The sequence below is a fragment of the Lepidochelys kempii genome, chromosome 15, assembly GCF_965140265.1.
Source record: "Lepidochelys kempii isolate rLepKem1 chromosome 15, rLepKem1.hap2, whole genome shotgun sequence".
NCBI classification, from domain to species: domain Eukaryota; kingdom Metazoa; phylum Chordata; order Testudines; family Cheloniidae; genus Lepidochelys; species Lepidochelys kempii.
In genome coordinates, this window is record NC_133270.1 from 13003536 (window position 1) to 13022583 (window position 19048).

Consider the following 19048-nt stretch of genomic DNA (forward strand, 5'->3'; position numbering starts at 1 on the left):
AGAGGGGGATGACGTCTAACGACAGCGCCGGTCCCGAGGGGAGGAGGGAGCGGCGGCGGATTGAAAATGGTCTGGGGCGGTAGAGCGCGGGACGGGGCAGCGGGGCGAGGTGAGGGGCCCCCTGGGCCGCGGGGCAGGAAGCTGTAGGTGGGGGCGGGGGGCATGTGCTCCCGCTCCTTGCTGCTAGAGGCCCCCGCTCGAGGTGGGGAGACGCCCCCTCCCTCCCGCCGGGGTCCGGCTCCCGGGAGAACGGGCTGGAGATTGGGGGCGGGGCTGGAGGGGTCTGAGCCCTAGCGGGAGGCTGTGAGCAGCGCCCCCAGTATCCATCCCCCTGGAGGGGTCTGAGCCCTAGCGGGAGGCTGTGAGCAGCGCCCCCAGTATCCATCCCCCTGGAGGGGTCTGAGCCCTAGGGGGAGGCTGTGAGCAGCGCCCCCAGTATCCATCCCCCTGGAGGGGTCTGAGCCCTAGGGGGAGGCTGTAAGCAGCGCCCCCAGTATCCATCCCCCTGGAGGGGTCTGAGCCCTAGCGGGAGGCTGTAAGCAGCGCCCCCAGTATCCATCCCCCTGGAGGGGTCTGAGCCCTAGCGGGAGGCTGTGAGCAGCGCCCCCAGTATCCATCCCCCTGGAGGGGTCTGAGCCCTAGGGGGAGGCTGTAAGCAGCGCCCCCAGTATCCATCCCCCTGGAGGGGTCTGAGCCCTAGCGGGAGGCTGTGAGCAGCGCCCCCAGTATCCATCCCCCTGGAGGGGTCTGAGCCCTAGGGGGAGGCTGTAAGCAGCGCCCCCAGTATCCATCCCCCTGGAGGGGTCTGAGCCCCAAGGGGGAGGCTGTGAGCAGCGCCCCCAGTATCCATCCCCCTGGAGGGGTCTGAGCCCTAGGGGGAGGCTGTGAGCAGCGCCCCCAGTATCCATCCCCCTGGAGGGGTCTGAGCCCTAGGGGGAGGCTGTAAGCAGCGCCCCCAGTATCCATCCCCCTGGAGGGGTCTGAGCCCTAGGGGGAGGCTGTAAGCAGCGCCCCCAGTATCCATCCCCCTGGAGGGGTCTGAGCCCTAGGGGGAGGCTGTGAGCAGCGCCCCCAGTATCCATCCCCCTGGAGGGGTCTCAGCCTTAGGAGGAGGCTGTGAGCAGCGCCCCCAGTATCCATCCCCCTGGAGGGGTCTGAGCCCTAGCGGGAGGCTGTAAGCAGCGCCCCCAGTATCCATCCCCCTGGAGGGGTCTGAGCCCTAGGGGGAGGCTGTAAGCAGCGCCCCCAGTATCCAGCCCCCTGGAGGGGTCTGAGCCCTAGCGGGAGGCTGTGAGCAGCGCCCCCAGTATCCATCCCCCTGGAGGGGTCTGAGCCCTAGGGGGAGGCTGTAAGCAGCGCCCCCAGTATCCAGCCCCCTGGAGGGGTCTGAGCCCTAGCGGGAGGCTGTGAGCAGCGCCCCCAGTATCTATCCCCCTGGAGGGGTCTGAGCCCTAGGGGGAGGCTGTGAGCAGCGCCCCCAGTATCCATCCCCCTGGAGGGGTCTGAGCCCTAGCGGGAGGCTGTGAGCAGCGCCCCCAGTATCCATCCCCCTGGAGGGGTCTGAGCCCTAGGGGGAGGCTGTAAGCAGCGCCCCCAGTATCCAGCCCCCTGGAGGGGTCTGAGCCCCAAGGGGGAGGCTGTGAGCAGTGCCCCCAGTATCCAGCCCCCTGGAGGGGTCTGAGCCCTAAGGGGGAGGCTGTAAGCAGTGCCCGCAATATCCAGCCCCCTGGAGGGGGTCTCAGCCTTAGGGGGAGGCTGTGAGCAGCGTCCCCAGTATCCATCCCCCTGAAGGGGTCTGAGCCCCAAGCGGGGAGGCTGTGAGCAGTGCCCCCAGTATCCATCCCCCTGGAGGGGTCTGAGCCCCAAGCGGGGAGGCTGTAAGCAGTGCCCCCAGTATCCGTCCCCCTGGAGGGGTCTGAGCCCCAAGTGGGAGGCTGTAAACAGCGCCCCCAGTATCCAGCCCCCTGGAGGGGTCTGAGCCCCAAGGGGAAGGCTGTAAGCAGTGCCCCTAGTATCCAGCCCCCTGGAGGGGTCTGAGCCCCAAGGGGGAGGCTGTATGCAGTGCCCCCAATATCTAGCCCCATGGAGGGGGTCTCAGCCTTAGGGGGAGATTGTGAGCAGCACCCCCAGTATCCAGCCCTCTGGAGAGGTCTGAGTCCTAGGGGGAGGCTGTAATCTGGGCCCCCAATATCCAGCCCCCTGGATAGGGTCTCAGTCCCGGGGGGAGAGGCTGTAAGCAGGGCTCCCAATATCCGGCCCCCAATATCCAGCCCCCTGGAGGGGGTCTCAGCCCCACCACTCCCCGACAAACATAAAACCTTCCAGGATCCTGTCTCTCTTGGTCCCTTCAGCCGCTGGTGGTAATGTGAAAAGGAGTACTAGTGGCACCTTAGAGACTAACCAATTTATTTGAGTATAAGCTTTTGTGAGCTACAGCTCACTTCATCGGATGCATCCGATGAAGTGAGCTGGTTAGTCTCTAAGGTGCCCCAAGTGCTCCTTTTCTTTTTGCGAATACAGACGAACCCGGCTGCTACTCTGAAACTGGTGGTAATGTGCTTGTGTTCCCTGTGTCAGCAGCCACCATCTCAGCGGGAGCTATAGCATGAGCTATTTGGAGACAATCTCACATCTGGATAGTGTCTTCTTTCTCTTGCTGGACTGATGCTTCCATAAACACGCCATACAGTCCATGCCATACAGGTTGTGTCCCCTAGAGATGGTTTTGTGCCCCTGCATTGGCTGCAGTCTAATTAAACAAAGGCTCTTTTTGCATCCTTCCCCCAACCCCCAAGTTATGTTTATTTGGAAAAGACTGTATTATTTCTATGCGAATGTGCAGTGTTATCAACTTTGGGGAAATTATAGCGTAGTCACCTTTGTCAGGGATCTGCCTTGGTTTACTCCAGCTCACATAGACATAATAAACATGCATTTTGCCTGTTTTCATGCATAAACATGAATATATCAGAAAGTGAGTTGTAGCAGTGTTATAACATGAGATTTTAATATTCACTTAGATGTTTCTATCTCTTTTCTTTCCAGTGGTTTCCTGAGATCACACTTCCTTTGGGGTATTGTAGAAAGACAGTTATGGCTGTCCCTCACTTACAACAGCCTAGCTTCCTATTGGTAAGTGCCAGTACAGATGGTTATAGGTTAGGAAAGTCTTGTGGTGATATTGCTTTTGACTAATGAATTGCCAAATAATCACTTGAAAATTTAATCCTCCACATATTAATTCCTGACAATTTATCTATAAGCAGAATGTATAGCATAAAATCTGAAAGCATTCTGTGGAAATGCACTGAGAAATTTCCAGCTCCTTTTCTCAAATACTCTAGTGTGTGTTGACCATTCTAAATGTCATGTAGTCTTATTTTCATAGAACTTAAATGGTCACAAATTGAGTACTTGCTCTTTAATTTAAAACTTGTAATGTAGATCCAAGTAGGTAAAAAAACCTGTATCTGAGATTTGTCTTGAGTTAAAAAATACTTATGTTTAGAGTAAATCTTATGATGGAAACAATGACAGCCCATTGCTTTTTCACAAGAGCAATATTTAACACTGTAACTAGAGAATTCTCTGCCAAGATCTTTGTAAGTGTTGCCCTTTTTACTTTCTCTTGAAGAAGTGATCTGATTTCAGTTTCTGTCCATAACAGGCCAGTTTGAAGGCAGATTGCATGAACAAGCCCTTTGCTCAGAGGTGTCATGATCTGGAGATAGTCATTGAAGATTTTCCTGCCAAGGTACAGCTACCTTTCATTGAATGTAGTCCAAGCTATGCCTCAGTGGAGTTATAAAAATATTATTTTAAAAATATTTCTCTTTATTCTGGCCTTTGTAAAGAGTTTTAAGATTCTTATGTGAAGTTTTATGAGTTCAGTAGTTTCCCAAAAGTTACCTAACTTTTCCAGTAGTTACAAAACTCCAAATTTTTAATTGATCACATTCTTAATCATACTTTTCATTCTCTACTGAAATGCCAAATATGAGGACACTAATATTTTAAGATGTGACACATGACTGATACTAACCAGTTGAGTTGGAACATAGTAGTCTAGGGATAAAGAATGAGGTTTTCTGCTACCTTAATCACTCTAAATTGAAAACTTTTATGGTAACAATATGATGTGCAGATCTGCTTACCCCATCTCAAAAAAGATACACTGGAATTGGAAAAGGTACAGAAAAGGGCAACAAAAATGATTAAGAGTATGGAACAGCTTCCATATGAGGAGAGATTAATAAGACTGGGACTTTTCAGCTTGGAAAAGAGACGACTGGGGGGGGATATGATAAAGATCTATAAAATCATGATTGATGTGGAGAAAGTAAATAAGGAACTGTTATCTAGGGGTCACCAAATGAAATTAATAGGTAGCAGGTTTAAAACAAACAAAAGGAAGTATTTCTTCACACAATGCACAGTCAGTGTGTGGAATTCTTTGCCACAGGATATTGTGAAGGCCAAGACTGTAACAGGATTCATTAAAGAATTAGAGAAGTTCATGGAGGATAGGTCCATCAGTGGCTATTAGCCAGGATGGGCAAGGATGCAAAACCATGCTCTGAAGTATCCCTAGCCTCTGTTTGCCAGAAGCTGGGTATAGGCAACACGGGATGGATCACTTGATGATTACCTGTTCTGTTCATTCCCTCTGAAGCACCTGGCATTGACCACTATTGGAAGACAGGGTATTGGGCTAGATGAACCTTTGGTCTGACCCATTATGGCCGTTCTTATGTTCAGTCTGTAAAATGATGGGAATCAAGGAATTAGAAAACAGGCAGAGTCTAACTTCACATCAAGGGGGGTGGAATATATGTTTGCATTTAAATTTCTTTAAATTATTTCCACTGAATGTTCTGCACATAGAAGTGTGCCCTGGAAATAAAAAAAATTATGCATATTTTGAGTGTAGTTGGTGGAAAATATTTCTTGCATTCAGATGTCTGAAATTAAGACTCTTCAGACAAAGAATCTACACCTGAACAGCAATCTTTCTTTTTTTAAAATTTTATTTATCTATTATGACTCCAACCCTTTTTCTGGTTGTTTTCCTGTAGGAACTGCATGCCATCTTCCCATGGCTAGTGGAGAATATTTTTGGTAGTTTGGATGGCATTATCATAGGTTGGAATCTTCGCTGTTTGCATGGAAGAGTGAATCCTACAGAGTATGCTATTGCGCTGGATTTCCTGGATCCCAGGTAAATGTGCCAACTTTAGAGCAGTGGAAAATTCATGGTGAATTAATAAACTAGTATTTGACACGTTTCCTCGTGTGTAAACATTCATCTACAAAAGGGGCCAAAAAAAAAAAGATGCTCACTGTTTTTCCTCATCCTTGCTTACAGTGGCCCGATGATGAAGCTGGTTTACAAACTCCAAGCTGAGGAGTACAGATATGAATTTCCAGTCTCCTATCTTCCAGTAAGTAACTGTTAAAGGTTATGTAAGAGAAAATTATTTTGGTGTTGCACCCATTGGAATGTTACTTACTCAGATACTCTGGGTTCAGCATAGGACCTGCCACTGTAGTATTTGAATTACTGTTTCATAGCATAGCAGGCTCTGGAGATGGGATTTCTAGATTGTTGATTGTTTCAGAGGGCTGTTAGAGGCAGAGCATTCATTGTCATGATGGATTTTTTAAGAAGTTGTGCTGTTAGTTTATGTTACTATCAGCAACTTTTGTGCTGTTCAACTAAGAAATTTCACTTCTCTTTTTTATTATTTGGCTGCCAAAATAGGCACTAGACTATTTTTGTCTTGATTACCAATGGATGGAGTTTAAAACTTCTCTTCCAAACTTGTTGGAAAGCATCCCCACCTCTAACAACATCTCATATCTCTCAGATGCTTCATTTCTGTAAGTTTAATGAAGATTAACTATCATCCTGGTTATGGAACATAACACTTTATGGTTGTAGGAAAACAGGTTTTCCATGGAAGCTTCATGAAATAACTTTTCCATTGCAACCAAATAGCCACAGTCTAGAACAAAGAACCAGTCATCTTTTTACAGTCCAATACAAGAATACATCCTCAAAAACTCATTCACATATTCTTAGTAGTCTGGTAGGTATCTCATTACTCCCTCTCTTTTCAGGGCCCTGTGAAGGCTTCAATGCAAGAACGAGTCCTACCAGAATGCTCACTATACCACAACAAAGTCCAGTTCCCTCCATCTGGAGGCCTGGGCTCGAACTTGGCCCTCAGTATCCTTTTGACAATTGAAGGGTTTACATTTTTTAATTCCTTTTAATATTTTAAGTGACTAAAACTGAGAAATCAAGATCCATTTCTGCTGTTTGCTTACTGTACTTAGCTGTACAGTGATGTGCCTTAGTCCAATGCTGCTATGTTCAGATTGCCATCACAGTAGAGGAATGTTTAGACTTAAACTTGTCATCCATTGAAATCTTGAATGTGTGAAAACTTCTAGGATGATATTCTGGCCTCATCGAAGTTGATGGCAAAACTCCCATTGACTTCAGTGGGCCCGGGATTTCAGCCCTTATGTTTCATAAATATTTCTAGGTTGTTTGTCTGGTATGGAGAAAAAACCTAAACTACTTGACAGTGTGTAATAAACACCTGGGAAGAGAGCAAGAGATCAAACCTGAACTTGCTGTTGAGCTCTAGAAAGTCTTCTAAAACTAGCACTGAGATACTGAAGATTTAAAAGGCCAATAAGTTCATATCATGTTTCCAATAAGCTGTACTTATTGTATCCTTGACTCTGTCTCTCCAGATCCTTTTGAATATTACATGTTTTACTTTGCAATAAGCCTTATCACACAAAGGGTAAGTAAATTTTATCCTTTTTTCCCTTTAAAGTGGCATCATTCTAGCAAACCATTTCTTCACTGCACTTTGAAAGCTTCCATCTTGTCTAAATGCAAGCACCTAGTTAAACTAAATCTTGCACCTGTTGCTTGTAAATACCATTTGATATGATGAAAACATAGGCAGTGATTATACACATCTATATAATGGTACACATCTTCCTCTTCTCAGTGCTGCATTCCATCGTTGGTGGCTGAGGATGAATGAGGTATAGAAACTTCAGCTTTCTGTGCACTCTTACTTTATACCTGCTGAGCATGTTGATCATCTTTCGTACTTTGTTGTACAAACAATACACATGGCAGTCTTATACTGCGCACCAAACTTCCCTTGTTTTTAGCAGTCTCTAATGTTGCTGTCAGATGTGAAGTGTGATTCAATACACTGAATCATTGCAGAAGAGCTCATGAAAATGCAGATCTTTAAAGCTAGAATAGAACACTATGAACATCCAGTTTGATTTCTTGCATAACACAGGCCATAGAATTTCATCCAGTAATTCCTGCATCAGACCCAGAATGAGATTTATCAGGTCCTGAAATCCCTGTTCCCAGTGACTTATTGTAACAGTGTGTGTATTTACTTATTGTAGCTATATGGTGTGTGTATATATTCCAGAACTCTCCTACCACCCATCATGTCAGCCCTTCAAACAGCGCTTACTTCAGTCTGGTGGACACATACCTGAAATGGTTCCTTCCTACAGAAGGAAGTGTTCTTCCTCCACCTTCTTCCAATCCTGGCGGGGGCATCCCTTCACCTGCTCCTAGGTAATAACTTGGTAAATTTGCGTTATCCGTGCTAGACTGCATGGGCAGTGCTCACAAAAACTGGCTTGCTTCAATTATGAGTTCTCACCCCAGATATTGTAAGAAAATGCCACCATTTTTATATTGTGTGTATATGCATACATAAAATAAACATGATTGTACCTGTATAATAGTCTTACAATGGAGGATATAATACAGGGGTCACTGAAAGCTGAGAAACTTTTCTCCTGAAAGTTTGCTGGCCTTTAGTAGTGGAGCCAGAGATGAGTTATAAATGTGGTTTGTAGCTGTTGGATTTTTTTCATTCAATACCACTAATTATGGCTCCTGCTGTGACTAGTGTGGGACACACTCACCATCCACCCAGGAGTGGCTTGTACCATTTAATGCATATGCCGTGCAGTCAGGGAGAAACTGAATTGGTCTTGGCTGTAGCTGAAGGAACTTCTCACATTCTAACAATTTTGCTGACTCCAGACAATTTTGGCAAACAGTATCTTCTGTTTTAACTTTTTGACGTTGCCAGCTTCAGTCTCTGCTGCTATAAACTTCCATGTCCTAGTTAAGAATGCGTCAGTGTTTCCTTGCAAGCTACCATTTGTTGTGGGTTTCTTACTTGATCTGGTATACAAAGCCTGGGTAGAATTTTTTATTTTACTATCCAGCGTACAAAAGGGTTATCAAAGTTTAGGTGGCAGACTATGCATAACTATATATGTTGATTTTATTGAGCCACAAACTGGGAAGGACCTGAGGAAAGAATTTCAACCTCTTACTAAAGTTTTTTGAGCCTCTGTGTAGTTTTAACTTATGCTCTTCAATTAGCCTTGCAAAATGGACATGAAAATTTACCAGCACATGCACAAAATCTACAATGATTAATAGGGATAAAGCTGGTATCTTACTCATCTGGGATGAGTGGGAATGTATAATTTTTGTAAAGATAATTCTGAATTTGGTATTTTTATGTATTATTTTTATCATCAAAAATGTTTATTTACTCAAATATATATTGTTGTGGCTTTTTTTAACAATGGCATTTTGAGTGCCTTCCAAAAGCTCTCTCTCAGGCTTTCTTCAACCTTAAACTGGATTAATAAAGTCTGTTAATGATTTAGCTGCCTAATGAAGGCCTAACCTCACAGTAAAGTTGAATAGGAGACAGGCTAAATTAAATAGTGTACTGCAGAATGTAGTGTGTGGTTTGCATAGTGACATTTAAAATAATAAATGAAAATAGGCACGGGACACTTACTAATGCTGTGGCTAGTAATTGCAACCTCTTGCTTAATTTTTAAAATTCTAATTACGTAGCTTTATTTAGCACAAACTCTTATTCAGTTTCTTTATGTCCTTGTGGTTACAATCTATGACCTCTGTCCCTGTACAGAGGCCCATTGACTTCGGTATTTATATAAACTTCTCTTTAAAGATCCCCAGCAGTGCCTTTCACTTCTTATGGCATACACCACACTAGTCTACTGAAACGGCACATTGCCCATCAGCCTTCAGTGAATGCTGATCCTGCTTCCCAAGAGATCTGGAGATCAGAAACAGTGCTTAAAGTGAGTCTGATTTATTTTCTTATATTTTTAAAGTTAGAATGGCTGAAAAAGCTTATTTGCAGGTAAATCTCTTTTTTCCTAACTAAAGATCCGCTTTCTTTTCCATTCCTTTCTACCTTGCAGTCTGTTAATGGAACTGAGCAGTGCAGCTGTTGTTTTCTATTAACATAATATAAAGAAACATAAGATAAAAAGGCACTGCTAAGTTGTTAAGCAATAGTTGTCACTCTTTGGATTTCAGGGGCCTGAGTCTCATCCAACTTACACCAGAATAAGTCGCTCCTTATTTAGGGAGAGAAATATGAGGAACTAAGAATTTATTCAAAACCTGATATCTTGCCCCAGTGCTAAACTGAAATATTGATTGTACAGTGTAATAGTGTGTACGCAGGATGTTTATGGGGAAGGATGATCTTGTGACTAATGAATAAAACACAGGACTGGGAGTTGGGAGTTTGTAGGTTTATTCCTGGCTCTGCCACAAACTTGCTGTGTGTCTCTGGGCAAGACACTTAATCTCTGCACCTCAGTTTGGGGGATAATACCTATCTTACAGGTGGTTATGAGAATTAATTCACAAATGTTCTGAGTTATTTGCATTTCTGTGATGACTTCTATCCAAAGTATTAACAATATTATGGGGAATCGCATGCTAAATTAGACCTAAGTTTAGACAACAAGCAAGAATCAATTTTTAAAAATAATTCCTAGAATTCAGGAGATAAGGATCTCATCTCTTCTCAAAAAATAAAATAAAATAAGCTGTCAGTGTAGCTTTATTTTGTGGTATAGTGATCATGATAATGTCTCTTTCAAATAAAGCTGCTCTTTGGTTGAGTGTAAGTGACGCGGTTCTTGTTCATTTCCTCCCCCTCACTCCAGTCATCAGACAGGTAGTAGGAAAAAAAATTAAAATGCTTCCTTCCATTGCCACACCAAGGTCTTTGTGTAGACTGTAAGTTCTTCCAATCAGGGATGATGTCTAACACATTTTGGGTGCTTTCGCAATCTAAATAATAAAGCAGCAGTGTTGGGGAGTCATCCACTGAAGTCTGTGCCTGCATCTCCCGCACATGCTTTGCTCACCACTCTCTCTCTTGATTAACATATAATTGAATATTTTACTGGAATTGACGTATCTTGGCCTAAAGAAACTTAGCCTTATATTAGGTTTTGCTTCAAGGCTCTTATACTCTAAAGGATTAAACTGATCATTAGGGCTTTTATTCTTAAAGCAAGTTGGAAGGGAAATGAAAACAGATGGAAGAGTAAAAAAGAATAGGTTATTCTGCTAAGGTATTTGAATTCAGGGATGGATAAGTAATACTTATAGGAAATGTGTGATGTGCCTGTTATGTTGTTCACCTGCAGCCTTTTCCCATCTCCCTTGAGAGAGAGAGACACACACACACACATTCTTATTAAACAGACATGCCAGTTAATAAATTAAAGCCACTAAACTTGGATCACTGGTATTCCCAGAAAAAAGAACAGGAGTACTTGTGGCACCTTAGAGACTAACAAATTTATTTGAGCATAAGACTAAAAAAATTTATTTGAGCACATCTACCAATGTGATATATGCCATCATGTGCCAGCAGTGCCCCTCGGCCATGTACATTGGCCAAACCGGACAGTCTCTACGTAAAAGAATAAATGTACACAAATCAGACGTCAAGAATTATATGATTCAAAATCCAGTCAGAGAACACTTCAATCTCTCTTGTCACTTGATTATAGACCTAAAAGTCTCAATATTACAACAAAAAAACTTCAAAAACAGACTCCAACGAGAGACTGCTGAATTGGAATTAATTTGCTAACTTGATACAATTAACTTAAGCTTGAATAAAGACTGGGAGTGGATGTGTCATTACACAAAGTAAAACTATTTCCCCATGTTTATTTTTCCCCCCTACTGTTCCTCACCCCTTCTTGTCAACTGCTGGAAATGGCCCATCTTGATTATCACTACAAAAGGTTTTTTTTCTCTCCTACTGGTAATAGCTCACCTTACCTGATCACTCTCATTACAGTGTGTATGGTAACACCCATTGTTTCATGTTCTCTGTGTATATAAAATCGTCCTACTGTATTTTCCACTGCATGCATCTGATGAAATGGGCTGTAGCCCACAAAAGCTTATGCTCAAATAAATTTGTTAGTCTCTAAGGTGCCACAAGTCGTCCTGTTCTTTTTGCGGATACAGGCTAACACTCAGGTGAGTGTTCTGCTGGGTGAGCTAAAGGAGGAACTCTTCTTTCAATGTTTCAGAACTGTGTTTACAATTCCTCTGACTTTATGATCTATATGGTAGCTGTTGCTTGTCTTGTTACTTTTCTTGTATTTATACAAGGTGTTTTGACTTCTATTGTATAATAGTCTCCTAAGAACAAATAGAGAGAGAGAGTGTGTTCAGTGATAATGCAAGTAATGGCAGAAACATAATGGGCCTTAAAAATATTGAGAAAAGAAAACATATACCTTGGTGGGGTGGAAAGTGCTCTTGCACCTGTGGAACCACATTGAAACACAGTAGATGAGTTTGTAGGTGTGTAACTGTGAGAAGTTTTGGCCTCATAACCGCAACATGCAGTGTAATTATATGGATGTGTGATTGCAGATATTGTGAAATAATACTTTGGGATAGTATTATACTATGCGGATCACACTTATCTCACTAAATGTAAAAATTTAGTAAAGGTGAACTTGGAAAGAACGAAGTCTGTAAAAAGTGAACCGTCTCTAAGTACATGCTTTACACTATTTTACAAGTATAACTTAGTCTTTTGTTGAGTGATGTACAACAGGCTTCAATTTGGCCAGTCAGAGGCAGATTGTGGCTGGCTATTCCTGGATCTTCCCTCTTTTCCTCTAGCTGAGAAAACATTTGTTGTTTTGCAGGTTTTTGTTGAAATGTGGCTTCACCATTACTCACTGGAAATGTATCAGAAAATGCAGTCCCCTCATGTCAAGGTAATAGCTTGTGCTTCATTTGTGGGTGTGTCTTGCTTGTTGGCTTCTTATCTTGGGGTGAACCTTTATCACTTCCCATCTTATGGAGAACTTTTAAGTGGATGGTTACAAAGGAGTGTTCTTAAAAGCATACCTCAGAGCTTCTAAGCTGCAGTGATGAAAAGATGTGAAGATGCCTGTGTCATCTGCATTTGCCTTTGTTGCAATAGCTAAATATATATAAAGTTGACGTTGTGGAATGGTCATAACAATCAATGCTACTCATAGTAATTAGATCAGTAACTATTGGTAAGACTTCAGTACAAAATGCCCTGTTAAAATCCCACACAAAAATGTCAACATGGCCACACGAGACCTAAATTTGGTTTCTGCAGCTGATAGCGTTACTGAGGAGTTAGTCATTTGAAGATCCAGTGGCATGTTTTTCAAGAGCAAAGATTTTAGCCTAAATCCAATTTCAATGGGTTTTCATAAACTGTCTTTATAGTTTTAATTGGTTAAGGAGTCTATATTTCCTGTCCCAGAAACTGGCATTGTTAAATGTGCGCTGCATTTCAGTGGTGGCTGAAGTGCTTTCTGTGTATATGTAACTTTGGGATCTCTTATAGGATCTTACTTAAATAAGATATTACATTGATTACAAGCCATTTGTTCTAGCTGTTCAAGAATAAAACTGATGTGCTTAAAGGGGAACCTGGTATCAGAAGAGTTGGGAGCGCTGAGATTTGAGGGAATTTGGAAAAATGCCCTGGGACTGATGATTCTTAGGATTCCCAGTGGGGGAAGAAATGCAAAAGTTACTAAAGGCTTGTTAATGTGTGAAGGAGTAAGATGAGAGTTGCTTGACTGGGAAATTCTGATCCTTCACTTCATCAGGTTATAAAACAAATATTTTTTTAGGGAAGAATGTTGAAGATCTAATTGTGGTGAGTTTGTCTGTTTTTATTCCAAAAAATGATTTGAGCTCAAACTGCAATAAAGATGGTAGGTCTCCACTCAGGAACCCCAGCAGCGTGGCTATGCACTGATGATGGAAAGGCTTTGCTTTTAAGTACCTTTGTTCTCTGTCTGCATAGTCTTTGTGCATGCAGCTTTATGTTTAGGTAAAAAAAATAATGCATCGCTTTAAACTTCTCTCCTCTGTTCACCCTCTGTAGCTGAGACACTGTCTTCTAATGTTATAGCAGCATCCAGGCTGATGACGACGACGACGACGATGATGATTTCTTAGTGCTCATCAAACAGTGTGACTTACACTGTGGAAATGCATGGGTAGCGCCTAAAGGAGTTTTGCCACCATAGGCTCCTACCCAGATGCACTGATTGGGGAGGATTGAGGCTGTGGCTGCCTGATGGTTTTCTACTTCTGTCCCTGATTATTTCCCAAGAATTACTAGTCATGGGCATGTAGACAAATGAAATCCTCCTGCTTTTGGGTGGGAGAGGGATAGCTCAGTGGTTTGAGCATTGGCCTTCTAAACCCAGGGTTGTGAGTTCAATCCTTGAGGGGGCCATTTAGGGAGCTGGGGCAAAAATTGGGGATTGGTCCTGCTTTGAGCAGGGTGTTGGACTAGATGACCTCCTGAGGTCCCTTCCAACCTTGATATTCTGTGATAGAAAACAAGGGCAGGGAAGTGGCATCCCCATCCAAAAAGGTACTCTCCTCCAGAACTCTGAGATGTAAGACTTTGGAAGGTGTGGAGACAGCACTCTCTCTCAAGCAGTGAGTACTTAACTGACCAGAGTATTATCTGGATGAGTTTGAAAAAAAACTAGTGAAGCTTATCAGTCATTCAGATGTGAGCAAGAAACTAGAACTTGCAAAAGTAAAGTGAATAATGACCACGTATCTTCCCCTGTTTCCGTTTACCTTTTTGCATGTGTGGAGCAGAGGGATGGTCAGTGCCATAGAAGGTCTCAGAACTTGGGCCCAGTCATGATTTTAAATGTGCTATTTTAAGTCTCTAGCTACAAACTCTCCTGTAAAGTGCGGGGATGGGATGGCATTCCACAGAACTTGGTGCGTCTTCCCGCAGCAGAAAAACATGGGTTATCTGGGAATGCTATGCTGAGTCCCAGCTGTGTCATTTCCCATTGCCCCTCTGAATTGTCGGAAGAAACGGGCAGATCTTAAGAATGATTCATGTCACTAAGAAAACCTTTTACTTCAGTAATAAAGGGGTGGGGCTGAGGTATGGGGAGGAGCCAGTAGAGAGTTTGCTTCAAGAAGAATTACTTTCCCTTGTGATTACTCTGCTTGAAATTGCTCCCAAATGTGGAGTGAGCCTGTTATCATGGTGGGTTTAATGACTCCCCACCATTAATTCAACTTGATTCAATTTCATATTTCTTCTTTTCTGTTGTACTCTCCTTTCCTCTGTCTGTTTTGCAGCTGCTCAATGGGGGCCAGGTTTGCAGTATCTGTTTCCTTTTAGCTTCTGCTTTTGTCATGATTTGATTTATTTTAAGGGGCCAGTATCTAACAGGGTTCTGTGTAAAGCCTGTTGTTCTTACATTGCCAGGGATCACAGATCCCAGTAATAATTGCATGTGTGGCACTCTTCAGGTGTCTAGATCTTGCTGCAGCAAATGGGAGGGGAGTTAATTACCATCGCAGAAGATGGGCTCTGCTGTTGGGGACCTTGCAGTGGCATTGCTAGCACTCTCTTAGCAGTGTCGAAGCAAAGCAGAATAAAACTGAATTGAAAATAGAGGAGAAAGGAACAGATAAACTTAGAGGAGGCGTGAGACGGAGAGTTAGTTTAGATGTCTGATATTGTTGATTTGGGTCTCTGTTTAGGTGTACATTTTGTTTTGATTTTTTTAATTTATTCCATACATGTCAATGTGGCTACAGTATCCTCTTCACCACTATATTGATTAGTTTTAGAAAATGTTTCCTGTCCAAGGAGGAGTGTGGTTGAGACTTGGGAAGATCTCGGCACTCGCCTAGAACTTTAATGGCCGTGTTTTTATTTCAGCATGCCATCTCTACAACAAGCTTGTCTTTTTGTTTGGTTGGGTGTTTCCCCAGCCCGCCCCCCCTTCCCCCCCAATAGTAGAGGCCATTCGGTCTTTGAGACCTATTAACTTTCCACAAATTTGAATTCCCATCAATAGTATTTGGCCTTTAACTAGAAAAACAAATCATGGAGCATGCAGACTCCTATCTGGTGATTGTCAATATTACAGTTAATTGGAGAGGCTCACAGTGATGAAATCAACCCTTTCCCTTTTCCCCCTCCATGTCCCTGGGGCAAGATATGTCCCCGTACTGGCTCCTCTGATTCTCACTGGCACACCAGCAAGAATCCCAAACCTTGGTCTGCCAGTGCACTGCAGGCTACGGGATAGCTTTACAGTAGCTTTCATAATACTAGTTTGCAAGTAAGTGTTTCCAGAAAAATTATTGGTTTTGCCCCACATCAAAGCATCCCACGTGTTAATCGTTATATTCAGCTATTCTGTCCTGCAGTTTAGCTGGTTTCAAGTGGAGAGGTTGGACTTAGTTTCATGAGCCTAAGATTTCCTCAATGTGTTTGGCGGAAGCTGTGTGTCTCTATGCTTGTCAGGTCATGGTTACAAGCCTGCTGCTTCTGTGGTAGAGGCAGACACAGAGACGACTCACTCAGAGCTTCCCCCCAACCCACTAATGTTAATTGTGAACCCAACAACAATGTCCTGTCAATTACTTTCCCAACTTAATGAGGGTCAAGGTACCTGTGCAATCAAGCAACTGATTACCAAAAGGAGAAGAGGATACTGTGCCTGCAGCTGCTGTGATGTGTTGTCACTGACTGTATTTGTGACTTCCATTTTTTCCCCCCACAACCCGTTCTCTGGATCATTCTCACTGTTTCTTTTTTTTTTTTTCTCTTGCTCTTTTCTCTCCCTTTTTCCTTCCTTTTTGTTTCTGTTGTCTCTCAGCTGGAGGTTCTCCACTACCGACTCAGTATCTCCAGTACACACCACAGTAGTCCTGCCCAATCCGGCTACCAGGCCCTCCACGCATACCAAGTATTGCCATCTTTTCATTTTGTTTCTTTTTCAAAAATCTTGTTTCATCATATAATCTGCAAAGTGTATTAATTGGCACTAGCAGAAAAGGCAGCTGTACAGCAGGTTTGCAAGATGATTCAGAGATTAGTTCCACTGAAACAACATTTGGTAAAGCTAGGTGCAGCAGATACTGAGAGATACTGATGAACACCTTGAAAAAGGATGTTAGATGACTAGCACATATTAGAAGGACCAATTGGGATCCCCATTTTAAGAGATGCATCTCTTTTAATGGATTTAAAGGGAAAAATTTGACACTGTGCTAATATCTCCTTGGCCCAACAACTTGCTTTGCTAATGACAGAATTCTGTCTGTCATGTTCTGCTCCTTTAAATGAATTTTGCAGGGAAGAGGAGATCAGAGATTGCATGGCTGTACCCCAATGAGAGAGGTAGGTAACATGTAAACAATCGTTCTGCACTTCCAGTGAGAAACAGCTGACAGGGTTAAATTAATATTGGCAGCCTGAGCTTGATTGCCTAACTTCACAAAGGGATATGTGGGTTGCACATTTGCAGATTATTCAGGACATGTCTGCAAAGGCATTCCTGTTGGAACAGATTCCTGGGTTCATCTCCATATTTCAGCCCTTTACTCACTTGGTGAGGCAGAGTCCATAAAGCCAAGTTAATGTTGGTATGAGTTCTCCCTGCCTTAACCACTTAGTCCTCTGCTTCTGCATAGGCGGCATGAACACTTTTACTATTACTCAACATACTGCTTAAGAAGGAAAATAAGAATCTGCTACCCGGCTCATTGTTTTATAGCCTTAAATCATCATGCCAGTCCATAGTATTGTTCTTAAACTTATGTGAAATATGTATTTTTCTCCACCTTTCTGGGTAAAGGGAGGAATGATCGTGTGAACATTCCTGTAGATTAGGGCTGGAGGTCAAAAGCTTTTGGAAAGCGTGGGGAGAACAGAAGCTGCCTTTTAGCTTTAAAGAACAATGCTTGTGATGCTGGTGATCCAGGTTATGAGGAAATTAGCTAGTCAAATAGCTTTTAAGTGACAGGATTTGTTAGTGTAAAAATGAACAATGGAGTTAAATGCAATCATACAAACAGTTGAAGACTTATATAAAACAACATAGAATGCTTTCTTGGAGGTAGTCAATGGCCAAGATTTTCAAAAGTGACTAGTGATTTTGGGTGCCCAGTTTGAGGTTCCTTAAAGGGGCTTGGATGTTCAGAAAGTGGGTGCTCAGCAATATGTGAAAATCAGACTATAAGGGTCTCAAGGTGGGCACTCAAAATCACTAGCCACTTCTGAAAATCTTGGTCTAAGTTCATAGCACCAGAAAGAGCCTACCTACGAGGTCTTTGTTAGGTATTTTCTCCTTCAGACTTTATATAGACTAACTGGCTTGCAGCCACCTCTCAACTGGTGTGACCCCTTTTGTAGCCTCACGTCCATGGTGATGGACACTGGCAGGAATACAAATGGAGTCTTCATTAATCCTAGTAATAGGGCCTTCCCTCCCTTAGGCATGGTCTACACTGGGGGGGATATCGATCTAAGATACGCAGCTTCAGCTATGAGAATAGCATAGCTGAAGTCGACGTATCTTAGATCGACTTAGAATCGCTTACTTCGCGTCCTCGTAGCACAGGATCGACGGCCGCCACTCCCCTGTCAACTCCGCTTCCGCCTCTCGCCCTGGTGGAGTTCTGGAGTCGACACCAGAGCGATCGGGGATCGATTTATCGTTTCTACACTAGACACGATAAGTCGATCCCCAATAGGTTGATCACTACCCGCTGATCCAGCAGGTAGTGCAGACATGGCCTTAGAGAAGGCATAGATGCATCCAACTGCACTGCTGCAGACAGAGGCCCTTCATCGCCTGCCAGCAGTCAGGAGTTGAGCCTTTTCCAAGAGGGAACCTAGCTACGTAAAGAAAATTTTCAGAACTGTTTAAGCACATGAAAATTGTTAGCTGCTTCCCCACAGCCCTTGCAAGTAGGAAGGGCTTTAAAGTGTCATCGCAGCACCAAGAATTGTTCTGAATTGCTCACACACAGTTAAACACAATTAAAAGATAAGAAGTAGTTTCCTAATAAACCAAAACAACCTGTCCCAAGTAGTCAAACTGTGCAGCCCTGAAGTTTCACCTGAACACAGCTTCATTATAGCATCCAAGAATCTCCTTTCACAGCTGCTGATAACACATGCAGCTCAGTGCAACCCTCCATCACACTTGTTTTTGTTGCTGTGGTACTTGTGTTTGGCTATCCTTGATCTCCCACAAACAGCCCTTAGTGGTGGATTGAGATTAGTTTACTGTTTCTAAGGCAGGTTAGAACACCAGTAGAGCTGGTGTGTGCTCCTGGGCTCTGCAGTAGTGGGGAAGGGGTACACTGATATCTGACTCCCTTTTTCTCTCCCTATAGCATCTCCCCATTCCTCCATATGCTCACTCTTCTGGTAGCAATACCAAACTGGCCCACACTCACCCCTCCATGTTCCTTGCATGAAAAAGATCTTCCAATCTCCCACACTTCCAGTAAAAAAATTGAATGACCACCCCTTCCAAAAAAAACCCAAAAAATACTTATACTGATGTTAAGTGCAACAGGATCATTCAGGACATGAGCAACAGAAGCAAATATTACTCTTTCCATAACTTCTGTAGAATTTTTCTTTTTTAGGAGGCAAAAGAACACGCACATAAGAAGGAAGGCTTAGTAGAGAGTGAGCTGAGAGCATAATAATGATTCTGTTTTGTTACCAACAACAGACAATAATAATAATAATAAATAAAATAATGGATATTCTTATTTTTTCCTTAGAGGGGGTAAGTTAAAGTAAAACTA

The 19048-nt window shown here is 43.2% G+C and overlaps 1 protein-coding gene across 5 annotated transcripts in view; it reads left to right on the top strand.

Annotated features, from left to right (window-relative positions):
* Positions 1-11: 11 nt before the first annotated feature.
* The window catches only part of SMPD4 (sphingomyelin phosphodiesterase 4), a 29584-nt gene continuing 10547 nt past the window's right edge, over positions 12-19048 (top strand). The window contains exons 1-12 of one of the 5 annotated variants that reach the window (XM_073313297.1): positions 12-109; positions 3046-3132; positions 3668-3754; positions 5076-5218; positions 5366-5441; positions 6121-6229; positions 6766-6818; positions 7479-7630; positions 9063-9195; positions 12100-12171; positions 16099-16188; positions 16578-16622. In XM_073313297.1, coding sequence (XP_073169398.1) covers positions 3094-3132; positions 3668-3754; positions 5076-5218; positions 5366-5441; positions 6121-6229; positions 6766-6818; positions 7479-7630; positions 9063-9195; positions 12100-12171; positions 16099-16188; positions 16578-16622 — 999 coding nt within the window. In that variant the 5' untranslated portion in view covers positions 12-109; positions 3046-3093. The remainder of the gene's footprint in view (positions 110-3045; positions 3133-3667; positions 3755-5075; positions 5219-5365; positions 5442-6120; positions 6230-6765; positions 6819-7478; positions 7631-9062; positions 9196-12099; positions 12172-16098; positions 16189-16577; positions 16623-19048) is intronic. The other 4 variants (XM_073313299.1, XM_073313295.1, XM_073313296.1 and 1 more) reach the window with 4 other exon arrangements.